The 18,601-nt window shown below is 46.3% G+C and overlaps 1 protein-coding gene and 1 long non-coding RNA gene across 23 annotated transcripts in view; one reads left to right on the top strand and one right to left on the bottom strand.

Annotated features, from left to right (window-relative positions):
- LOC126982398 (zinc finger homeobox protein 4-like) overlaps nt 1–18,601 on the top strand; it is a 97,029-nt gene that overhangs the window by 12,997 nt on the left and 65,431 nt on the right. For 6 of the 22 annotated variants that reach the window (XM_050834442.1, XM_050834438.1, XM_050834434.1 and 3 more), the window contains exons 1-2: nt 7,364–7,505; nt 9,076–9,157. The exons of 4 other annotated variants lie outside the window; for them this stretch is intronic. In XM_050834442.1, coding sequence (XP_050690399.1) covers nt 7,458–7,505; nt 9,076–9,157 — 130 coding nt within the window. In that variant the 5' untranslated portion in view covers nt 7,364–7,457. Of the gene's footprint in view, nt 1–7,302; nt 8,266–9,075; nt 9,158–9,761; nt 9,849–11,308; nt 11,416–11,598; nt 11,767–18,601 lie in introns of those variants that run through there. 12 more of the 22 variants (XM_050834454.1, XM_050834452.1, XM_050834439.1 and 9 more) reach the window with 10 other exon arrangements.
- On the bottom strand, nt 12,788–14,053 carry LOC126982401 (uncharacterized). The gene is made up of 2 exons (XR_007735171.1): nt 13,867–14,053; nt 12,788–13,373 (listed from the first exon to the last, which is right to left on the bottom strand). It is a non-coding gene; the product is annotated as an uncharacterized LOC126982401 (long non-coding RNA).

Below are 18,601 nucleotides of genomic sequence, written 5' to 3'. Positions count from 1 at the left end.
TATTGTACCATATGTAATTATGAAACATGACATTTCCCAAGAGTTGCTCGACTACGATTGGGGTGGTGGGGTGGGGGTTCAACTACGCTGACCATCCAATTGCACGCCCTACACTCGTCAACAGACCCGCTGCGGCGGCTGCTACGCTATATAGGAATAGATTAAAAGAGTATACGTTAGGGAATTTCCTTTCTTTAGAGACTAGGGATTTTTCCCGATTTTGGGGATTTTTGTAGGGACATTTTGAAAGCCCATTTTTCAGTGATTTGGCCGTCCACCACCAAAACCACTGTTCCCTACAGGGATTAATCGAGCTAACGACCACCAAAACCACAGCTCCCTAAAGGGATTAATCGAGCTAACGCCGCCGCCGCAAAATAGCTCGCATTCATTACCTGCCGTATGAAGCATCACTAGGTCTTCATATATTTTTTTTCTACAAACGTTTGGTTAGCGACGGTACGCTTGGTTAGCAACGGTGCGCTTGGTTAGCGATGGTACGCTTGGTTAGCGATGGTACGCTTGGTTAGCGATGGTACGCTTGGTTAGCGATGGTATGCTTGGTTAGCGACTAGCCCATGCATGTGAGACCAGGTCCACCACGCGTGGTTATTTTATTTTTTTAGAACACGCAGCCCAACGGCTGCTGTGCTGAGGGCCGGGTATAGCCTGGGCCTGTTCAGCCCGAGTCCTGGATGACCTTGAGTCATGGCTCAGGGCTGTTTTGGGGTGGTTAGCGATGGTATGATTGGTTAGCGATTAGCCCACGCATGTGAGTATACAGTATACGGTAGGGATTTTCCTTACTTTCGAGACTAGGGAATTTTTTCTGATTTAGGGATTTTTCTAGGGAAATTTTGGAAGGCCATTTTTCAGTGATATGGGCTCCCCCCCCCCAATACCCCGGTTCCCCACAGTTCCCCAGGCTTGTCTTGGGGGATTGGGGGGGCTGGGGTGGTGGAGGGGGTGGAGTGGTGATTCTCAAGATTTACCGTTTGGTTGGAGTAGTTTAAATATGCTCCCCGACCCTAAACCCTCTGCGAGCTATTTTACGGCTGCGGCGGCTGGAGCGTCAAGGCGTCGCCCACCCAGCACCAGGGGGCTTACGCTTCCGTAAACATTATCCCCTATTTTCAAGAGTAAAAAAAAAGTCCTTAAATTGGATTTTCAAAGCGTTTCCATGACTGTTGAATGTTTGTAGAAAAGATATATGAAGAGATATTGAGGTTTCTTAAAGTAGATTATGAGATACTGGCACGGACCTAATACGAATCTTTACCCTATCCAGTCTACTCTTAAAACAAGCTATCGTCCCTGCACTAACTATGTGATTGCTGAGTCTATTCTATTCCCCCACCACCCTATTACTAAACCAATGCTTGCCTATATTTCCTAAATCTATACTTTTCTAATTTAAATCCATTACTGCGAGTTCTATCCTGCTGGCTAATTCTCAGTACTTTACTTATATCGCCTTTGTTGTAACCCTTGACCCATTTGAATACTTCTATCAGATCTCCCCGCACTCTTCGGCTCTCTAGTGAATGTAAGTTTAGATGTTTCAGCCTATTTTGATATGGGAGGTTCCTCAGCCCCTGAATCATCTTGGTCATCCTCCTCTGAACTGAGTCTAGCAAGTTGATGTCCATTCTGTAGAGGCAGCTCCTTTGACCCTAAGGTCCCGTGTATCTAACCCCACCTAATATCGCTGTCCATGAATTTATCTAGTCTATTTTTGAATGTGACAATTGTATTGGCACTCACCACGTGACTGCTAAGCCTATTCCACTCATCCAGCAACCTGTTTGTAAACCAATTTTTGCCTGTGTCCCTGTTGAATCTGAATTTATCCAGTTTAAACCCATTACTTCGTGTCCTACCCGGTTCTCTTACCAACAAAACCTTATGAATGTCTCCTTTATTAAAGCCCTTCATCCATTTATAAACCTCGATCATGTCTCCATGCACCCTTCGCCTTTCTAGAGAATGCAAGTTTAACTGTTTGAGTCTTCCCTCGTATGGCAAGTTTCTCAACCCCTGAATCATCTTAGTCATCCTCCTCTGCACCAATTCTAACATTTTGATATCCATTCTATAGTAAGGTGACCAGAACTGAACCGCATAGTCAAGATGAGGTCTAACTAATGCTAAATATAGTTTGAGGAAGACTTCGGGGCTTTTGTTGCTTACGCTCCTTGAAATAAATCCCAGTACCCTATTTGCTCGATATCTAGCTTGAATGCATTGTGCCCTTGGACGGAGATCAGAGCTCACTAAGACCCCTAAATCCCTCTCGCACCCAGACCTGCTTTTGAGAGTGTCATTTAAGCAATAGTTATGTGAGGGGTTGTTCCTACCTACAGTCAGAATACTGCACTTCCCTACATTGAACTCCATCTGCCATTTATCCACCCAGTCATACAATCTGTTGAGTTCACCCTGGAGAATACTAGCATCCTGATCCGACTCAATTACTATACCAATCTTGGTATCATCTGCAAATTTACTAACATCACTACCATAGCTGGGCACGATAACAGAAAACCTTATTCCCGATAACCGATAACTGATAATGAAAAACCTTAACGGTGATAACCGATATTCGTTAAATGGAGACACAAATATAGGCGATAACCGATACCCGATATAAATCCACAATTCCGATACTAGCTTGTGATAAGTCCGATAGGCGAAAACGATACTATATTGATATTTCAAATAAAAAACATAGATGAATTCAAATTTTCATGATCCGTATTTTAGAAAACTTACAAAACCTGAAAACCACACGTTGACACGTACATATGGACGGTAATACTAGAAGCAACTTGAACGGTGTTGTGTTATTTGGCGTCCCCACCGTCAAAAGCTGGCGCTTTTGTTTACAAACACTGGCTCGTGAACTGCGCATGCTCAGACCAGCAAGCGTGAACCTGTACAGTCTCACAAAGCTTTAAACCGTAATTAAGAGTTGCTGGAAGGCTGAATCAGACATACAATACCACAACCACCATCCTCGCTGTTTCTAGAACGACACTCGATCTGTACGAGTTGTATTTATATGTACAGAGTGTCGATCTAGAAACAGCGAGGATGGTGGTGATCTATGTTTAATTCAGCTTTCCAGCAACTCTTACTGTGTTAAAAAGCTTTGTGAGACTGTACAGGTCTACACTTACTGGTCGGAGCATGCAGTTCACGAGACCAGTGTTTGTAAACAAAAGCCAGCTTTTGACGATGGGACACCAAATAACACAAACACGGTGCCTTCAATACCATGGCATGCTCACAAACGAATATGGAATATCAAATTTGAGGCAGTGAATAATCATTCTGGGGCAAAGTTAAATGATTTTCTCTTTAATATATTCCTTTTTGAGTAACATAAAAATAACCTAGTGTTTTAATTTTGATGATCTAAGTAGTCCCTTAGCTCCTCCCTCATGTTGCATGTGACCTTTTCTTCATTTGATGTTCCTAGCCTCATAGCACTGCACTTTTCAGGGTGGAACTCCAACAACCACTTCCCGACCAATGTTGCATCCTGTAGAGATCTTCCTGCAGTCTAACACAGTCCTCTCTTACCAGTTTGTCTCGATAACTGATGACTGCGTATTTTGAGTAATTATCAAACCCAAAAGTCAGACCCACGTCTGCACCAAATAACTTTTTCATATTGGTTACTTTATTCAATTAGCGAATTCAGTTAGCGCGACCGTTCATCCACCTAATTCTCGCTAAATGGGGCTCTACTGTATAATACAGAATGTGTCGTCGGCTGTAGGCATATGCAGGCACGGATATGGGGGTGGGGAGCCAGATGACCCGGGCCCCCCCCCAAAAAATATTAGGATAACTAAAATATTTGAAATACCCATGAATTGAGAAAACATAAAATATATTTAAGATACCCCTAAGAAGCTAGAGAGCTGGGGAGCGAAGCCAGCCGCCGCTAGATAGCTCTGGACGCTGTCCTCCAAACTTTAAAAAATTCCTCCTCTGTGGTTCCTTGGGCTTTACTATGCGGAGGTGGACGGGATGCTCAGGCAAGATTTAAATTTTTTCGGTGTCTGATGTAATTTTTCACTCCTGCAGGGCCAGGGCACAATGGGCACCGCGCTCTTATGGCCCCGCACTCATCTAACAATCTATATACTCGTACAGGGCCGTAGTACGCCGTACCTAGGGGGGGGGGAGGGGCTGGGAGTGTTGGATGCCCCCCATCTGCTAAAATGTCCACTTTCTGGGAGAGTCAAACGAAAACTGGTACCTTTCTGTTGCATTTCTGGAGAACTCAGGATTTTCTTTATTTATTTTCAGTATTTAAGTTCCGGAATCATATATTGAATATTATAGAGTAAGATTTAAAGGCCTAGGAAAAAATCTTTGTGACCTCATTCCTCACATGCAAGCAGAAAGTGAATTTTAGTGCAGGCCACTATCATCATTCAGCACTTGGAAGAGGAAATAAGGGAAGACTTCCTTGCCTTTGTGCGTGCTCATGACCTCACCGGTAAAGGTTTAGCCTGGCTCCTTTTGCGCACCGTTGAAGACCTCGGATTGAACATGGCCAAGTGCAGGGGACTTGGTTTCGATGGAGCAAGTGCCATGGTGGGAACATTCAAAGGGTGTGCCGCAGTACTCATGAAGAAGTACACCCTGGCCAAGCCAATCCACTGCTTTAGCCACCGGCAGAATCTTGTACTGACGAAGGCGTGTGACGTCAAGGAAGTGAAGATCGCTCTTCAAACACTGACCCAGGTGTACAACCTGACCCAGGTGTACAACACTGACCCAGGTGTACAACACTGACCCAGGTGTACAACCTGACCCAGGTGTACAACACTGACCCAGGTGTACAACACTGACCCAGGTGTACAACACTGACCCAGGTGTACAACACTGACCCAGGTGTACAACACTGACCCAGGTGTACAACACTGACCCAGGTGTACAACACTGACCCAGGTGTACAACACTGACCCAGGTGTACAACACTGACCCAGGTGTACAACCCTGACCCTGTGGTAAAAAATGTACAACACTGACCCAGGTGTACAACACTGACCCAGGTGTACAACACTGACCCAGGTGTACAACCTGACCCAGGTGTACAACACTGACCCAGGTGTACAACCTGACCCAGGTGTACAACACTGACCCAGGTGTACAACCTGACCCAGGTGTACAACCTGACCTAGGTGTACAACACTGACCCAGGTGTACAACACTGACCCAGGTGTACAACACTGACCCAGGTGTACAACCTGACCCAGGTGTACAACACTGACCCAGGTGTACAACACTGACCCAGGTGTACAACACTGACCTAGGTGTACAACCTGACCCAGGTGTACAACCTGACCTAGGTGTACAACACTGACCCAGGTGTACAACCTGACCCAGGTGTACAACACTGACCCAGGTGTACAACCTGACCCAGGTGTACAACACTGACCCAGGTGTACAACACTGACCCAGGTGTACAACACTGACCCAGGTGTACAACCTGACCCAGGTGTACAACACTGACCCAGGTGTACAACACTGACCCAGGTGTACAACTTCGTTCATCCTTCAAATATGCGCTCTCTCCGCTTCACAGAGGTTGTCAAGGTTACCTCGGCCAAGCGCGAAACGCTTGTTCCCCTGTGCCCCACCAGGTGGATTGAGAGGCATGACAGAATGATGGTTTTCGTTGAATTTCTGCCTGTCATCGCTGTTTTTCTCGAGGAGGAACTTGACGCCACTGCTGGGCTCCTTCTCATCGCCATACGTGTTTCCTGCTTTCTCGTTGGACTGGTTGTAGTGGAGTGTATATTGGCACATACTCTCGAGCCGAGCCAAACTTCAGAGGAAAGATGGCGACCTGGTGTCAGCCGATGCCGTGGCATCAAGACCATTTTTGCCAAGTTCAGAGCAGATGCGGAGAATCATTTTCACGACGTGTTCACGAAAGCGGAAGAACTTTTGGTCGAGGTGGGGTCATCGCATGACACCATCCCTGTGCCACGACTCTGTGGACGACAGACCCAGCGATCAAATGTTCCGTGCGAGAATGCTGAGGAGTACTACCGCCGGGCGGTGTACATTCCGTTCGTGGACCACATCTTGGCTGAGTTGATGAGTCGGTTCGGTGACGACACAGTGCCTGTCGCACTTCAGCCAATCTTTGCAAATGTGTTACCTCAATCCCATGTAAAAGAAGCCCTATAAGAATTCCTTTTTATCTTCAGCTGCGTCTAATTTCACATAATAGCTCTTTTTTGTAAAGGTCAGGTTTGTAATTTATATATGACCTGTATTATGATCACCCTTGCTGCTTACATAGCGAAATAAACATTTAGTTTTCTTCGAGTGATCGTATGGTGATGATTTCTACCTGTTCAGATCTGCCTTTTTACGGGTCGGATGTGCAATTTGAATTGTTTCTTGTTATTGCTTGCCAGCTTAATATTGATTGCACTTCATAAATAGATACAAGAAAAATTCATTTGTCACATATACATTGATTGCTCGGGAGCTGCGGATTTTAAGCAAAGAACCGCCATCACTATCCATTGGTCTTCACTGTTTGAGGCTGTCGCTAACTTATGAAATTTTACCAGCGGGCTCCCCAAAATTGATTTTCTGGATCCGCCCTGCTTTGTTCCTCGTGTCGACTGTTATATCAACTGTTTTGCTTTCCACTGCTTCATTAATCACACTCTTGACTTCCTCCCCAACTTTCTGCTTGACTTCATCAATCCTAGATTTGAACTCACTGTTCACTTGAGACCTGATATCATCTCTAATTTCCTCCTTCAGATTCTTGACATCACTCTTGATCTCCTCTAAGGCCTCAGTGGTTTTAGTTTCCAGGGCATCCATACGTCTTTCTACTTTATCCTGTCTCTTGGATGTGTTGGTTACTTGTTTGAACAATTTCCCAGAAACAATATCGCATTTGGTACAATACCAGTGAATCTTACTTACTTGATTGCTGCTCAGGAAATTATACACTGCCTCAGTGACCTCCTCACACTTTATGTGGTGCCACATTTCACATAGTTCACAGCCTAGAGCCTTGTCTTCCTCACCAACCTTAACCTTACAGACTGGGCATGTGTCTGTTTGTTTATCTCTTGTCGCTATCGTCTGCCCCTGTCAGCTGATCATCCCCGCCCCCAGCAGCAAGGCTTGTTTTGCCAGATCCAACAGTATCCTTGGTTTTTGTGCCCGCCTGCTTACTAGACGGATTATTCTTGGAACGATTCATTCTTCTGGCAATATTACTATTGGAGAATTCCTTCACTTTTACAGAGCTCTCACGGGCACGTCCACCCTCGACCACGACCACGGACCCTAGGCCGCCGGTGTGTGGAGGAAAAGAGAACAAGGAAAGAACGAGGACAACAACAACACACTCAGCCGCTGCAAAGGTTGGGGCCGCCTCATCTGCAGGGCTGGACAGCAGCATGAGTGGCCAGGACAAGCAGGAGCAGACTGCTGCAGGGGGCAGGAGGGTCAGTGGTCACCAGATGAAGCAACTTGCTGCTGGCAACTCCAGCAACAAAGGAGAGAGGAAGTTTGTGTGTCTGGAGTGTGGAAAAGAATTAATCACAAGGGGAGGCCTCAGATATCACACCTTTACACACACTGGTGTGAAGAAGTATGAATGTAAGGAATGTGGGAAACTATTCATCCAGAAGAGTACCCTTGATAGACACACCCTTACACACACTGGTGTGAAGAACTATGAATGTAAGGAATGTGGGAAACTATTCACCCTGAAGGGTCACCTTGATAGACACACCCTTACACACACTGGTGTGAAGAACTATGAATGTAAGGAATGTGGGAAACTATTCACCCTGAAGGGTCACCTTGATACACACACCCTTACACACACTGGTGTGAAGAACTATGAATGTAAGGAATGTGGGAAAAAATTCATCCGGAAGAGTACCCTTGATACACACACCCTTACACACACTGGTGTGAAGAACTATGAATGTAAGGAATGTGGGAAACTATTCATCCTGAAGAGTCACCTTGATACACACACCCTTACACACACTGGTGTAAAAAGTCATGAGTGTGAAGAGTGTGGGAAGAGGTTCAGTGTGAAGCAGACACTCAATGAACACGTCTTCAGGCACTATGGCCTTAGAGAGTTCAAGTGTGATGTTTGTGGAAAGCTCTTTAAGACAAAGAGAGACATTGCCAGGCACATGAAGATCCACTTCTGAAGTGTGTCTGCCTACAGTAGTTATAGTGACCAAGGTAGGGAAGGGGATGGGAGGGAGAGGAAGGGAAGAGAGAGGAAGGCAAGGCTGCAGTAGGGAAGGGAAGGCTAGCCCAAGAACGGGAAGGGAAGGAAAGGGAAGGCAGAGCAAGGGAAGGAAATCCCAAGGAAGGAAAAGGGAGAGTAATGTGGTGTGGCTGGGTGTGGTGTGGTGTGACTGGGTATGGTGTATGGTGTGTGGTGTGACTGGGTGTGGTTTGTGGTGTGGCTGGGTATGGTGTGGTGTGTGGTGCGGCTGGGTATGGTGTGGTGTGTGGTGGGGCTGGGTGTGGTGTGGTGTGGTGTGTGGTGAGGCTGGGTGTGGTGTGTGGTGCGGCTGGGTGTGGTGTGGTGTGGTGGGGCTGGGTATGGTGTGGTGTGGTGTGGTGTGTGGTGCGGCTGGGTGTGGTGTGGTGTGGTGGGGCTGGGTATGGTGTGGTGTGGTGTGTGGTGCGGCTGGGTATGGTGTGGTGTGGTGTGTGGTGTGGCTGGGTATGGTGTGGTGTGGTGTGGTGTGGTGTGTGGTGCGGCTGGGTTTGGTGTGGTGTGGTGTGTGGTGCGGCTGGGTATGGTGTGGTGTGGTGTGTGGTGCGGCTGGGTATGGTGTGGTGTGGTGTGTCGTGCGGCTGGGTGTGGTGTGTGGTGCAGCTGGGTTTGGTGTGGTGTGTGGTGTGGCTGGGTATGGTGTGGTGTGGTGTGTGGTGCGGCTGGGTATGGTGTGGTGTGGCTGGGTATGGTGTGGTGTGATGTGTGGTGTGGTAGGATTTGACTCGGGGACTTTTTTTCCTCGCTGTTGGTGGTGTTTGCAGAAGGACAAGCAGGACCCGGACGGTGACATCATTATGAGGCTTGAGTACGGTCTCCTGAACTCCTCGTCCCTGGAGCTGATTGGTGAGTTGGCGACCCTGTTTTTTCTTTGTTCGCATGTCTCTCTGTCTCTATCTCTGGTTGTGGCTTTTAATTGATGGGTCTGTCTATGTCTGTGTGTCTGGTTGTTTTATTAATTTGCTTCTCATTTTCTCTCTCTCTGTCTGGGTCTCTCTATGTCTTTGTCTCTGTTTTTCTCTCATTTTCCCTCCCTGTGTGTCTCTGTCTCTCTTGATGTTTTATTTGCTTCTCATTTTCTCTCTCTGTCTGTGTGTCTGTCTCTCTGTGTCTTTGTCTGTCTCTGTCTCTCTCTGGATTTCTGTAGCTTTTATTTATTTTTACAACAAAGGAGACGGCTCAAGGGCAACAAAAAGTGCATAGAAAAAAAAGGCCCGCTACTCACCGCTGCCATAATAGACGAAAGTAAAGAGTGGCCAAGAGAGAGGTCAATTTGTGGTGGAGAGGTGTCTTGATAATGGCTGTTTTATGTCTACTTCTCATTTGGTCTCTGTCTGTCTCTGTCTCTGGGTTTCTGTAGCTTGTAGTGATAGTTCTCTCTCTCTCTCTCTCTCTCTCTCTCTCTCTCTCTCTCTCTCTCTCTCTCTCTCAACCCGTACGCTCTCAACAGCGCGGAGATGGTGGTGAGCATAGCCAAGGGGTGCAAGGAGGAGGTGTGCAAAGTGGACATGCAGACCGAGGTGGCGTTCCTGGATGGGTGAGTCCGAGGGGGATGGGAGGAGAATGTGTGTTAAGATGCGATTGGTTCAGCTGTGTCAAAGTTCTCAAGCTCTGTTCAAGTCTTCCATCCTCAAACTTCACTTGTAATCTTGTCTTAACCTCACTTTCCAGCAATAACAGTTCATTCTGCGGGTTATGGAATGCTAATGTCAGTTAAGATGCCAGCAGTTAAGCTGCGTCAAAGTTATGAAGCTCTGTTCAAGCCTTCCATCCTCAAACTTTCTCTTGTCTTAACCTCACTTTCCAGGAATAACAGTTTGGTCCGAGGGGGATGGGATGCGAATGTGTGTTAAGATGCGATCAGTTAAGCTGTGTCAAAGTTCTCAAGCTCTGTTCAAGTCCTCAAACTTCACTTGTAATCTTATCTTAACCTCACTTTCCAGCAATAACAGTTCGGTCATCATAGGCAAGATCAACCGGCTTGAGGTGACAGCAAGCACCAAGGGGAACACGTGTACCTCCCCAGCCTAATGGTGAGCCTGGCCGCCCTCGTGGTCTTCCAGCCTCCTCACCAGTGCATCTTCCACTCCTCCGAGCTTGTGTATAACTTGACCAACCCTCTGAAGAGCAGTGCTGAGGTGAGTGAGGGAAGGGAACGGAAGGGAAGGGAGAGGAAAGGAAGGGAAGGCTGAGAAAGGGAAGGGAAGAGAAGGGAAGGTCAAGGAAGGAAAGGGAAGTGAAAGTAAGGTCAAGGAAGGGAAGGGAAGAGAAGGGAAGGTCAAGGAACAGAAGGGAAGGTCAAGGAAGGAAAGGGAAGGGAAAGAAAGGGAAGAGAGAGGAAAGGAAATTGAAGAGAGGAGAAGGGAAGGGACGGTCAAGGAAGGGAACGGAAGGGATGGAAAGGGAAAGGAATGGATAGGGAAGGAAGGGAGAGGAATCAGAATCAGAAACTTTATTTCCATTTTATACAATGGTTATTCTTTACAGGCTTAAAACTATCGATCATAGTATATAGAGTGGTCCCCCAGGCAGGGACTCCGAGGCAGGGTGTAGGTGCGCCATTTTGAAATTTTGGAAAAGATGTCTACATAGTTTGTCTATTTTGATCTGTTGTCTGTCTGGAAAGCTGGATTTTCTTATAGCCTTCTCAAACTAATGCTTCCTCTACATAGTTTGTCTATTTTTGATCTGTTGTCTGTCTGGAAAGCTGGATTTTCTTATAGCCTTCTCAAACTAATGCTTCCTCTACATAGTTTGTCTATTTTTGATCTGTTGTCTGTCTGGAAAGCTGGATTTTCTTATAGCCTTCTCAAACTAATGCTTCCTCTACATAGTTTGTCTATTTTTGATCTGTTGCTCTGTCTGGAAAGCTGGATTACCTCATGTCATTAGAATGCAATTGATACCTTTTCTTGGCCTTTGGAAAGAGTTGATGTGAGGGGAAGTGTTGAGGATGCCCGCCTACAGTCCTTGCTGAGCAGTTTCTGTGTCTTTCAGAGTGTGTGAAGCAGTTTGCCAACCTGGTCCTGGCTCTCATGATGCTGTTCGCCAGGTACAATCACTGGATGGTGGGCGACAAGTTTGAGAGACTCGCCCCCTCACTGGTAATTATGCCCCGTTGTCATTTTTCCTTCTCTCTGGTCAGGGGCAGGACCTAGTGTTTTTTATGCCTTTTTTGTTTTATTGCCCTTGAACCCTAAAAGATAAAACTACATGACCTCCCCTAACTTAACCTCACCTAGCCTTACCTAATGTCTCCTAACTTAACCTATCCTCCCTTACCCTAGCCAAGAAGTCACCCGCCGCAGCCGCCGAAGGGAAGGACGGAGGAACAGCCGCCAACTCCATCGCTGGCGGCTCCACGTCTACTCTCGTCTCCTCCTCCTCCGCCTCCTCCTCCTCTCTCAACATGGACGGTCGAAAAAGGATGTTTAGTGTGGAGGTGTTTGATTGGGGTATGTGGGTTGGTGTTTATAATTTCATTTGTGTGTGTGTGTGTGTGTGTGTGTGTGTGTGTGTGTGTGTGTGTGTGTGTGTGTGCTACCCTTCCCTCCCTCCCTCACCCCAATGTTTGTCTCTAGGTGTTTGTAGGCGATAAGATGACCTTTCAACACACCTTCTTTCTTTCCTTTATTCTTTCCCTCTTTACGATGTTATTGTAAGTATACGTAACCTTAAACTAATGAAATACAAGTTACGTGAACCCTACCCTCGAGATATGTTATTTTGATCTCTGTACGTATAGGCAAGATTACGTCTCTTAAACTAACGATATATAAGTTATGTCAACCTTAACCTGCGAGGTGTTTGTATAAGTAACCTCAATTCACTGGCATGTTTGTATAAGTAACCTCAATTCACTGGTATGTTTGTATAAGTAACCTCAATTCACTGGTATGTTTGTTTAAGTAACCTCAATTCACTGGTATGTTTGTATAAGTAACCTCAATTCACTGGTATGTTTGTATAAGTAACCTCAATTCACTGGTATGTTTGTATAAGTAACCTCAATTAACTCGTATGTCGTATGTTACTTTGACCTGTACGTATACAGAAGATTATGTCATTTAAACTACCACAATATAAGTTACGCCAACCTTACCTACGAGATGTTTGTATAAGTAACCTCATTTCATTTCATATGTTACCTTGATCTGTATGTATAGGGAAGATTATGTCATTTAAACTGATGGAATATAATTTGTCAACCTTACTTACGAGATGTTTGTATAAGTAACTTCAATTCACACTTTGATCTCTGTACGTCGAGGCAAGGTTACGTCAGCCCAGCACTCACTGTTTGCTTATTTCTCGTCTTTACGTAGACGTAACATTACGATCCTTGTATTGTTGTAGGACTTGTGTTGTGGAGAAGAAGTATTGCTGTAGGACTTGTGTTGTGGAGAGGAATATTGCTATAGGACTTGTGTTGGTGGGAGGAAGTATTTCTTTAGGACTTGTGTTGTATAGAGGAAGTATTGCTGTAGGACTTGTGTTGTGGAGAGGAAGTATTGCTGTAGGACTTGTGTTGTGGAGAGGAAGTATTGCTGTAGGACTTGTGTTGTGGAGAGGAAGTATTGCTGTAGGACTTGTGTTGTGGAGAGGAAGTATTGCTGTAGGACTTGTGTTGTGGAGAGGAAGTATTGCTGTAGGACTTGTGTTGTGGAGAGGAAGTATTGCTATAGGACTTGTGTTGTGGACAGACAAACAACGTAATATAATCTTATAAGGGAAGTAAGAGTGTTATAAAAATTGCAACAGTTTGTCAGAAAGGCCTATTTTTAACCCCTTCACTATGGATTTCCTACAAGAAGACATCAAAAAGATATAGGAGTGGAACAAAAAGTGGCTGCTACAATGCAATGAGGAAAAATGTAAAGTTCTGAACCTTGGGAGGGGATATCCAGCACACCAATACCACATGGGAAACACTCCACTATCCACCACAGAGGGAGAGAAAGACCTGGGAGTGTATGTTACCAGGCTACCAGTGAAGGGATATCCAGCACACCAATACCACATGGGAAACACTCCACTATCCACCACAGAGGCAGAGAAAGACCTGGGAGTGTATGTTACCAGGCTACCAGTGAAGGGATATCCAGCACACCAATACCGCATGGGAAACACTCCACTATCCACCACAGAGGCAGAGAAAGACCTGGGAGTGTATGTTACCAGGCTAACACTGAAGGGATATCCAGCACACCAATACCACATGAGAAACACTCCACTATCCACCACAGAGGCAGAGAAAGACCTGGGAGTGTATGTTACCAGGCTACCACTGAAGGGATATCCAACACCAATACCACATGGGAAACACACCAATATCCACCACAGAGGCAGAGAAAGACCTGGGAGTGTATGTTGCCAGGCTACCAGTGAAGGGATATCCAGCACACCAATACCACATGGGAAACGCTCTACTATCCACCACAGAGGCAGAGAAAGACCTGGGAGTGTATGTTACCAGGCTGCCACTGAAGGGATATCCAGCACACCAATACCACATGGGAAACACTCCAATATCCACCACAGAGGCAGAGAAAGACCTGGGAGTGTATGTTACCAGGCTACCAGTGAAGGGATATCCAACATACCAATACCACATGGGAAACACTCCACTATCCACCACAGAGGCAGAGAAAGACCTGGGATTATATGTTACCAGGCTACCTGTGAAGGGATATCCAGCTCACCAATACTACATGGGAAACACTCCACTATCCACCACAGAGGCAGAGAAAGACCTGGGAGTGTATGTTACCAGGCTACCAGTGAAGGGATATCCAGCACACCAATACCACATGGGAAACACTCCAATATCCACCACAGAAGTAGAGAAAGACCTGGGAGTGTATGTTACCAGGCTACCAGTGAAGGGATATCCAGCTCACCAATACCACATGGGAAACACTTCACTATCCACCACAGAGGCAGAAAAAGACCGTGGAGTGTATGTTACCAGGCTACCAGTGAAGGGATATCCAGCACACCAAATCCACATGGGAAACACTCCACTATCCACCACAGAGGCAGAGAAAGACCGTGGAGTGTATGTTACCAGGCTACCAGTGAAGGGATATCCAGCACACCAAATCCACATGGGAAACACTCCACTATCCACCACAGAGGCAGAGAAAGACCTGGGAGTGTATGTTACCAGGCTACCACTGAAAGAATATCCAGCACACCAATACCACATGGGAAACACGCCAATATCCACCACAGAGGCAGAGAAAGACCTGGGAGTGTATGTTACCAGGCTACCAGTGAATGGATATCCAGCACACCAATACCACATGGGTAACACTCCACTATCCACCACAGAGGCAGAGAAAGACCTGGGAGTGTATGCTACCAGACTACCAGTGAAGGGATATCTAGCACACCAATACCACATGGGAAACACTCCAATATCCACCACAGAGGCAGAGAAAGACCTGGGAGTGTATGTTACCAAGCTACCACTAAAGGAATATCCAGCACACCAATACCACATGGGAAACACTCCACTATCCACCACAGAGGCAGAGAAAGGCCTGGGAGTGTATGTTACCAGGCTACCAGTGAAGGGATATCCAGCACACCAATACCACATGAGAAACACTCCACTATCCACCACAGAGGCAGAGAAAGACCTGGGAGTGTATGTTACCAGGCTACCAGTGAATGGATATCCAGCACACCAATACCACATTGGTAACACTCCACTATCCACCACAGAGGCAGAGAAAGACCTGGGAGTGTATGTTACCAGGCTACCAGTGAAGGGATATCCAGCACACCAATACCACATGGGAAACACGCCAATATCCACCACAGAGGCAGAGAAAGACCTGGGAGTGTATGTTACCAGGCTACCAGTGAAGGGATATCCAGCACACCAATACCACATGGGAAACACGCCAATATCCACCACAGAGGCAGATAAAGACCTGGGAGTGTATGTTACCAGGCTACCAGTGAGGGGATATCCAGCACACAAATACCACATAGGAAACACTCCACTATCCACCACAGAGGCAGAGAAAGACCTGGGAGTGTATGTTACCAGGCTACCAGTGAATGGATATCCAGCACACCAATACCACATGGGTAACACTCGACTATCCACCACAGAGGCAGAGAAAGACCTGGAAGTGTATGTTACCAGGCTACCAGTGAATGGATATCCAACATACCAATACCACATGGGAAACACTCCACTATCCACCACAGAGGCAGAGAAAGACCTGGGATTATATGTTACCAGGCTACCAGTGAAGGGATATCCAGCACACCAATACCACATGGGTAACACTCCACTATCCACCACAGAGGCAGAGAAAGGCCTGGGAGTATAATTATGGTACCAGGCTACCAGTGAAGGGATATCCAGCACACAAATACCACATGGGAAACACTCCACTATCCACCACAGAGGCAGAGAATGGCCTGGGAGTGTATGTTACCAGGCTACCAGTGAAGGGATATCCAGCACACCAATACCACATGGGAAACACTCCACTATCCACCATAGAGGCAGAGAAAGGCCTAGGAGTGTATGTTACCAGGCTACCAGCGAAGGGATATCCAGCACACCAATACCACATGGGAAACACTCCACTATCCACCACAGAGGCAGAGAAAGGCCTGGGAGTGTATGTTATAAGGCTACCAGTGAAGGGATATCCACCATGCCAGTACCACATGGGAAACACTCCACTATCAACCACAGAGGCAGAGAAAGGCCTGGGAGTATAATTATGTTACCAGGTTACCAGTGAAGGCAAAAGCCGTGCCAATTGCAGCGGACGGGTTAAGAAATATATATACATACGACATTTTGAAGTTTTTTTTTTTTTTTTTTTTTCTTACATGTGGCCTACAGCGCCGGTAGGCTAATCCATGTGAGCCTGATGGTCGGCCCTAGCCCGTCATGGCGCAGGCAATTGTTTATAGTGGTGCCATTATTATTATTGGCTCATGCTGCCCCCCGGAGCTCATTCTTGATTCCACTTGTGCTGCAGAGCTTCTTCTAGAGTCTGGGTTGATAGGTGGTCTTCAGGACAGCATGTGGGTAGTCTTAGGCCACTTGGCGGTGACTGAAAAATCCCAGGTGGTTAGCGGCGGATTCGAACCATCATGGACAACGCACCGAATGCGAGGCTGGCACGCTAACCACTCAGCCACTGCCTCCCCTGAATGTATGCCTACATTTTTTTCTATGGTAAAATAAACAGCTGAGGGCAGTAAATGAAGCAGGAGTCACATCACGGCAGCCACTATAAATAAAATTCGCCCGTTCCGCTAATGGGCTGGGGCCGTCCAAGAGGGCCTTCTGGTTCTACAGGCAGACAGGGGTAGACAGGAAGCTGATGAGAAAATAGAATTCCCAAACCAATTCTGGTGTGTGTCTGTATGCATGTGTGTGTGTGTGTGTGTGTGTGTGTGTGTGTGGACTAGAACAAACAAACAAAAAACATAGACCAATAGTTACATTAGGAAGACATACTCAATAAGGAAAAAACTTATGCATGGAAACCAACAAGGAAAGGTTAGATACTGAGGAAGGGAGGAAGAACAAAGGGGTGGAATAAGATAACTGTGCTTGTGTGCTTAGAACTGAGTGTTGGAAGATCAAGACAGGAAGGAAGGGCATGATTGCAGGCTGCTGGAAAATACAATACAATACATTACGATAGATTACAGTATGGAAAGTATGTACCTACCTCTAATAGTACATACTGAGGATGATATGTAGCTACTTCTTCCATCCTCACAATTAATACAGGAAGGAAGGGCATGATTGCAGGCTGCTGGAAAGTACAAAAAGATACATTGCAATAGATTACAATATGGAATAATAGTGTAGTTACTTCTAATAGTATATACAGAGGATGATATGTAGCTACTTCTTCCATCCTCACAATTAATACAGGAAGGAAAGGCATGATTGCAGGCTGCTGGAAAGTACAAAAAGATACATTGCAATAGATTACAATATGGGATAATAGTGTAGCTACTTCTAATAGTATATACAGAGGATGATATATAGCTACTTCTTCCATCCTCACAATTAATACAGGAAGGAAAGGCATGATTGCAGGCTGCTGGAAAGTACAAAAAGATACATTGCAATAGATTACATCATGGAATAATAGTGTGTAGCTATACTAATACAGAGGATAATATGTAGCTACTTCTTCCATCCTCACAACGAAGGCAGCATTTCCAGACAGTAAGTAACAGCATAATCGCAAACCTCTGGAAGATACAAAGTGACACAAAGTGAAAACATAATTGGAAGCTGCTGCTGGAAATTACGAAAAGGACATTACGAGATGAAACACAACAGACCAGCGTGCTTCCTCCTTCCTCTGAATTATGGCAAAATCTCTTGGACAGGAACAGAAAAGAAAATGACAAACTGCTGGAAAAATACAAAGAACTACTGGGAAAGAAATGGACGCAAGGTGATAGATTATGTTACGAAATGGGGAAATAATACGTGAACTAACTGTCCCTTCCCCTGAATAGACACACATAAGCCAATGCCAAGGAAATAAAGACACTAGACCAGTGGCTCCCAAACTTTTCACATGATGCCCCCTATTGATTTATAAGAAATCCTCACACCCACATCATTTGTTACTCCTTCATGTGTGTGTGTGGGTTTATTTCTTGCAAAACTGCAATTTATGGCAGATGGAATCACGCCCTCTCTTTACCTAGCTCACGCCCCCCAAGGAGGCATGCCCCCCAGATTGGGAACCACTGCACCAGACGATAGATTGTCACGAAATAGGGCAATGATATGTGGGGTCATCAGTACAGGTGTGGGGTCATCAGAGCAGGTATAGGGTTGGCAGGGCAGGCGTGGGCCCATCAAGGATTATTGTCAGGACAGGTGTGGGGCTGTCATGGCAGGTGTGGGGCTTTCAGGGCAGGTGTGAGGATGTCAGGGCTGGTGTGGGCTTGTCAGGCCAGGTGTGGGGCTGTCAGGGCAGGTGTGGTGTCATCAGTGCAGGTTTAGGGTCGTCAGGGTAGGTGTGGGGCCATCATGGAAGGTGTTGGATCGTCAGGGCAGGTGTGGGGCTTTCAAAGCAGGTGTGACAATGTCAGGGCAGGTGTGGGATTGTCAGAGCAGGTTTGGGGCTGTCAGGGCAGGTGTGGTCTCGTCAAGGCAAGTGTGGGTGTGTCAGGGCTGGTGTTGTGTCGTCAGTGCAGGTTTGGGGTTGTCACGGTAGGTGTGGGCCCATCATGGGAGGTGTTGGATCGTCACGGCAGGTGTGGGGCCGTCAT

The sequence above is a fragment of the Eriocheir sinensis genome, chromosome 50 (assembly GCF_024679095.1).
Source record: "Eriocheir sinensis breed Jianghai 21 chromosome 50, ASM2467909v1, whole genome shotgun sequence".
Classification (NCBI taxonomy): Eukaryota; Metazoa; Arthropoda; class Malacostraca; order Decapoda; family Varunidae; genus Eriocheir; species Eriocheir sinensis.
This window is presented reverse-complemented; position numbering and strand designations above follow the sequence as displayed.